Below are 5,505 nucleotides of genomic sequence, written 5' to 3' on the forward strand. Positions count from 1 at the left end.
CGGCCGGCCCCCGGATGGCGCAGCACGGCGCCGCGGCCGCCGCGGCGCCGCGCAGCCGCGGGCTCAAGTTCTGCCCAGAAAGCAACGACCTGCTGTACCCCCGGGAGAACCGCAACACGCGGCGCCTCGAGTTCTTCTGCAAGAATTGCAGCCACGTCGAGGAGGCCGAGCCGGACGACTACTGCGTCCACGTGGCCCGCATCAAGCACGACAGCAAGGAGCAGACCGTGATCTTGCAGGACGTGCGCGCTGACCCGACGCTGCCCCGCACCAAGGATGTAGAGTGCCCAGACTGCCACCACCGGGAGGCGGTGTTTTTCAGCCAGAGCAGCGAGACGGGGATGGTGCTTTACTTCAACTGCTGCGCGTGCGGGCACCGCTGGCGGGAGGACGTGTAGGCGCCAAGCAGGCGGCTGGGTCGCATGCGGCGCGCGCGGGCGTGGCCCTGGCGGCCGCAGCTCTGGCCGGCCAGGCCATGATCGACCGTGCCCTCACCAGGGCGTGCACCGCGAAGACGTCTGCTTTGCTGCCGCATAAGGCTGGCCATGCGTGCGTTGCGCAAGGCACACTTTTTTTTGCAAATCTAGCCCTTCGTAGGGTTGGCGCCCAAGCCCTGGGATGAGTGGTCGTGTAAGCCTCAGCGATGCATGGCGCTCGTGCGGGCTGGCGGATGGATGAGCTGGTTCAGCTGTGGCGTCTCAAACATGGGCCCAGGGGTTGTGAGGGATTATTACATGCAGGGTTGGATCACACAACAGCGCAGGGATGCAGGGAGGGGACAAGCCAGAGGGGAGCCGCGCGCACGCTCCCAAAACAGCGGCGGGCATACAGTGTTGCGCGCAAGCCGCGAGCTGCATTGAACATTGGGGGTGGCTTCCGTGGGGGTTCTGCCGAACCAGCATGGGTCAGTCAAACGTTATGGTCGGTCAACAGGGCGGTCGGTCGGTCAAAGTTCGGGGCGCGCGAAGCTCCGACCGTGGTGTGGATCAGGGCACACGGCGCGGATGGAGTGCACATTGTCAGGTCCCAGGGGCCGCTCGCAAAGCGCCGCGCCACAGCCGCGGGCAGTGCGCCTCGTACATCCCATGTGCTGCGCGTGTTGGTTCCCCGGCGGGGCGGCGCCCACCCGGGGACAGTGCGTGTCTGCCTGGGCCCCGCTTGGCTGGGCCCTTGCATCCCCCGCGTGCCGCCGCCGCGCGCAGCGGCAGAGTGCGCGGGCCGTATGGGCTGCGGGTCGGGTTGAACCGGCGCGGGGCGGCCGCCCTCTCACAGTCCACTGAGGCAAAAGGCAGTGAGTGAGTGTGTGTGGCAAAAAAAAGGCACCCGTGACCTCGCCTACTTTGCCTGCCTGCCCAAGGCAGATACAATAAGCAGACAGGCGCCGCGGGTTTGCGTGTTGAGGCTATCGAAAGCGCAGCAGGCCCGGCGCGCCGGCCGCCCCACCTTGCAGTGTAAAAAGGCCCTGTATAAGAAGGTGGGAGGCTGCCCCAAAATACAGGACGGCCATTCTCCCAGGCAGCGCAAACAGCCGCCGCGCGTTCCCCCCTGCAGCATCAAGCGACTTGAGTCCCATGCTCATCAAGCGTCTTCAAGACTGGGTGGACTGGAGGGACGATGTGTCATGTAGGAACAGTCGAGCGGAGACGGCGCGAGCGGACAGGCAGGGACGCGAGGCGGTGGGGACAGTGCAAGCACACATACACGCGTTGAACGCAAGACCGAGCATAAGCACCTCGCACCAGCCCACTGCCGCCGCCGCCCCGAGGATGCTGCAGGGGCGGCGGGCAGCGAGTGCTGCGTGGCGTATGTACGAAAGTGCGGCGAAAGGATACATTCAAAGGCGCCGCGCCCCCCTCCAAGCAGGGCCCGGGGAGGCAGCTCAGTAGCGAGTGGAGCCACGACGCATAGTCAAAGGACAATGGGGCCACAAACGCAAGTGTACGGGAGGGCCAGGGCGAGCGGGTCGCAGAGAAGGTGGAAGGGGGTGAGCAGATCGACACAGCAAGAGAATAGAAGCCCTGGCTGCTCCCAAACAGTACCCTCGTGCAAAAAAAGACGGGCATGGTGCCCCCATGGCACCGCCTTCGGCCGCAAGCGCGCGCCTCGCTCAAATGACCGGCGGCGGGGGCGCTCCTGCGGCATCGGGCCCCGCAGCGGGCCGGTGGCCGGGAGCCGCCACCAGCAGCTGCACCGCATGGGGGTCGAGGTCGTGCGCCGGCAACCCCTGCCCGCCGCCGCTGTGCGCGCTCAGCTGCGCCTCGATCGCGTCCAATGGCGGCTGCTGCTGCTGCTGCACCGCGGGCCCAGCAGCCTTGGCTGCCGGCGTCCCCTGATCGCCCGGCGGCATGAGGCGCGGCACCTTGGCCGGCGGCGGCGCCATGGACGAGTATTGGGAGGGCTCGGCCGGGTCGCGCGGCGGCGGCAGCATCGGTGATGCGAGGTCCCCGAGCAAGCTGTGGGGGTCCAGCGGCGTGAGCGGCGCCGCCGCCGCCGCGGCCAGCGCATGCTCAGCCAGGGTGTGGCCCGAAAGAGCCTGGTCGACCAGGCTCGCCAGCAGCACGCCGGGCGCCGCGTTGAGCCCCTGCCCGTTGAGGGACCGCTGCTGCGGCTGCTGCTGCGGCTGGTGCGGCTGGTGCGGCTGCGGGTGGTTCTGGTGGTGGTGGTGCTGCTGCGGGGGCAGGGGCGGCAGCTGCGCCGCGTGCTGCAGCAGCGCCTGCTTCTGCGCCACCTGGGGTAGGACGACGGAGTGGGTGCCCGGCCCCAGCGGCAGGACGGCCGCAGGCTGCGCGAGCATGCTGGCGGGCATGTGCGCCGCCGCCGCCGCCGCCGCCGCCGCCGCCGCCGCGGCCGCAGGGTCGCCAGGCGATGGGGCCGCCGACACGGTTGGGGGCGTGGCACCATGCAGGGAGGTGCGCGGCGTGGCGTCCGCTGCGCCCTCTGGTAGGACCATTTGCATCTGCTGCTGCTGCTGCTGCTGCTGCTGCTGCTGCTGCTGCAAATGGAAGTTGTGCTGCTCCAGCTGCTGCTGCTGCGCCTGCTGCTGCATCAGCGCATGCAGCGAGGCCGAGCTGTCGCAGTGGGCTATAGGTGTAGCAGCGACGGGCGCCCCTCCCGGCGCGACGGGTGCCGGGAGGATCAGCGCCGAGGAGGCGGGCCCATTGATCGACCCCTCACGCGGGGGCAGCGGCGGCAGGCCGGCCGTGCTCCCACTCACGCTTACAGCGGGCAGGTGAGATTGCTGCTGCTGCTGCTGCTGCTGCTGCTGCTGCTGCTGCGAGCCTTGCACGCCCCCGCTCACGGACACCGCCGCCTGCTGCTGCATCGACACTGCCTGAGCCTGCACCTGCGCCGCGGCAATCGCCGCGGCGTGCTCTGCATGCAGCTGCGCCTGCTGCTGCGCCTGGATGCTCGCAGCGTGCGCGGCGGCCGCCGCTGCGTGTGCCTGCTGCAGCTGTGCCGCCTGCTGCGCGTGTACGTGTGCAGCCTGGGCGGCCTGTTGCTGCGCCTGTAAGCTGACCGCGTGCGCAATCTGGGCAGCAGCGGCGGCTGCCGAGGCGGGGTCAACCTGCGCTTGCTGCTGCTGCTGCTGCTGCGGGGGCTGCTGCTGCTGCTGCTGCACCTGCTGCTGCTGCTGCTGCTGCTGCTGCTGCTGCTGCTGCTGCTGCTGCACCTGCTGTTGCAGCTGTTGCTGCTGCTGCTGCTGCTGCTGCTGCTGCTGCTGCTGCTGAAGCTGCTGCGACGAATGCTGTGATTGTTGCGATTGCTGCGGCGTCTGCTGGTGCAGCTGAAACTGGTGCTGCTCCAGCTGCTGTTGCTGCTGCAATTGCTGCTGCTGGAGCTGCTGCTGCTGCTGGAGCTGCTGCTGCTGCTGCAGTTGCTGCTGCTGCAGCATTTGCTGCTGGTGCTGCTGCTGGTGCTGCAGCGCTGCCTGCTGTATGGCTGCGTGCTGCTGCTGCTGCTGCTGCTGCTGCTGTTGCTGTGCCTGCTGCTGCGCCGCTTGGTGATGCGCCAACTGCTGCTGCGTCACGGGGTCCATCGGCTGCGTTGAGGGGGTGCCGCCCGCCTCGCTGTGGGGTGGCAGCACCGAGCCAGAGTGCGCCGAGACGGACGCGCCGCCCCCCCCGCCCGCGCCCGCGCCCCCTGCGAGCGGCGGGGACAGCGACAGCAGCACCTGGTGCCCCTGCTGCAGCTGCTGCAGCTGGTGCTGCTGCGGCGGCGCCGCCGCTGCGGGCACGACGGGGAGCCCCGCGTGCAGGGCAGCCGGCGGCTGCTGCGGGCCGCCGAGCGACATCGCGGCCGCGACCATGGCCGCGCTGGACACCACAATGGGTATCGACTGCGCGACGGCCGGGATGGGCAGCTGGGTGGTGACCACCGGCGCCTGGACGGGCGCCAGCGGCGGGGAGGGGTGCGCCTGAGGGGAGGGGGCGCGGGGAGCGGCAGCGAGGGGGTCGCACGGGCTGGAGCGCGCTGGGCAAGGACCAGCACTGCAAGCCCCGCCACGCGGCAGCAGCGGTGGCGCCCCTTGGCCTCGTCCCCGGCCTTGATGCACTTCCATGCAGATCTGGTGCGCAGATCTCACCTGCAAGATCCCCACCGAATTGACGCCTGGGATTCCTGCAACAGCCAGGCCGGGGCCGACGACGTTGCGCGCCCCGGGATCGACGGCGGCGGGCGCCGCCCCCGAAGGGGCGCCCGCGGAGATGATCTGCGGAGGGGCCGCCGCCTGGCCCGCCACCATGGACCCCGCCTGGCCAGCGCTGAACGAACCGCTGCTCGCGAGAGCCACCGGCGGGGCCGGGCCTCCGGCGGCCAGCGGCGCCCCGGCAAGCAGGACGCCGCCGGCAGACAGCGCCGCCGCGGCGGCCGGCGGCGCCGCCGCCGCGTTCGTCATCGCGGCCTGTATGTGCAGGCTCTGCGCCTGCGCCTGCAGCTGCTGCGCCTGCGCTGCCGCCTGCGCGTGCGCGGCGGCGTGCTTCTGAACCTCCGCCTCTGCGCGCTGCGCCGCGGCGGTCACCTCCATCGCGGCCACCGCCTGCGCCTGCGCCTGCACCTGCAGCTTCTGCACGGCTTCCTCTGCGTGCTTGACAACCTCCGCCGCCGGGATCGTCGGCTGCGGGTTCTGGATGTGCGCGACGGCCGCGGACTTGACCGATTCGATCTGAGCGACGATCTCGGTGTGCGTCTGGGCGATCGCGTGGGCCGTCGCCTGCAGGCTCTGAACCTGGTGGCTCGCCTCCTGCGCGCGCTGCGCGTGCACGTGCGCCGCGGCCTGCAGGCTGTGCGCGTGCTGCTGTGCGACTTGCGCCGCCTGCGCCGCGTGCGCGACCTGCGCCTGCGCTGCGGCCGGCAGCGGCGCAGCGGCCGGCGGGGCCAGCGGCGGCAGCGCCAGCGGGTGCGCGCCAAGGGGCAGGCTCACGACCGGCCGGCCCAGCGGCAGGCTGGTTGGCAGCTGCGCGGCGGCGGCGACGCCGCCCGCGGCCTGCGCCAGCGCCGCGGCAGCGG

At 70.9% G+C, this 5,505-nt stretch overlaps 2 protein-coding genes across 2 annotated transcripts; one reads left to right on the forward strand and one right to left on the reverse strand.

Moving 5' to 3' along the window:
• Nucleotides 1–14: 14 nt before the first annotated feature.
• On the forward strand, nt 15–398 carry MNEG_12379 (hypothetical protein; the record flags this gene model as incomplete). Its single annotated transcript, XM_014039149.1, has 1 exon — nt 15–398. The coding sequence occupies one exon, from the start codon at nt 15–17 to the stop codon at nt 396–398; it is 384 nt and encodes a 127-aa protein (XP_013894603.1).
• A 1,709-nt stretch (nt 399–2,107) lies between these two features.
• On the reverse strand, nt 2,108–5,023 carry MNEG_12380 (hypothetical protein; the record flags this gene model as incomplete). The annotated part of the gene is made up of 2 exons (XM_014039150.1): nt 2,108–4,414; nt 4,583–5,023. The coding sequence occupies 2 exons, from the start codon at nt 5,021–5,023 to the stop codon at nt 2,108–2,110; spliced, it is 2,748 nt and encodes a 915-aa protein (XP_013894604.1).
• Between the last annotated feature and the right edge of the window lie 482 nt (nt 5,024–5,505).

This window comes from Monoraphidium neglectum (assembly GCF_000611645.1).
Source record: "Monoraphidium neglectum strain SAG 48.87 unplaced genomic scaffold scaffold03216, whole genome shotgun sequence".
Lineage (NCBI taxonomy): Eukaryota > Viridiplantae > Chlorophyta > Chlorophyceae > Sphaeropleales > Selenastraceae > Monoraphidium > Monoraphidium neglectum.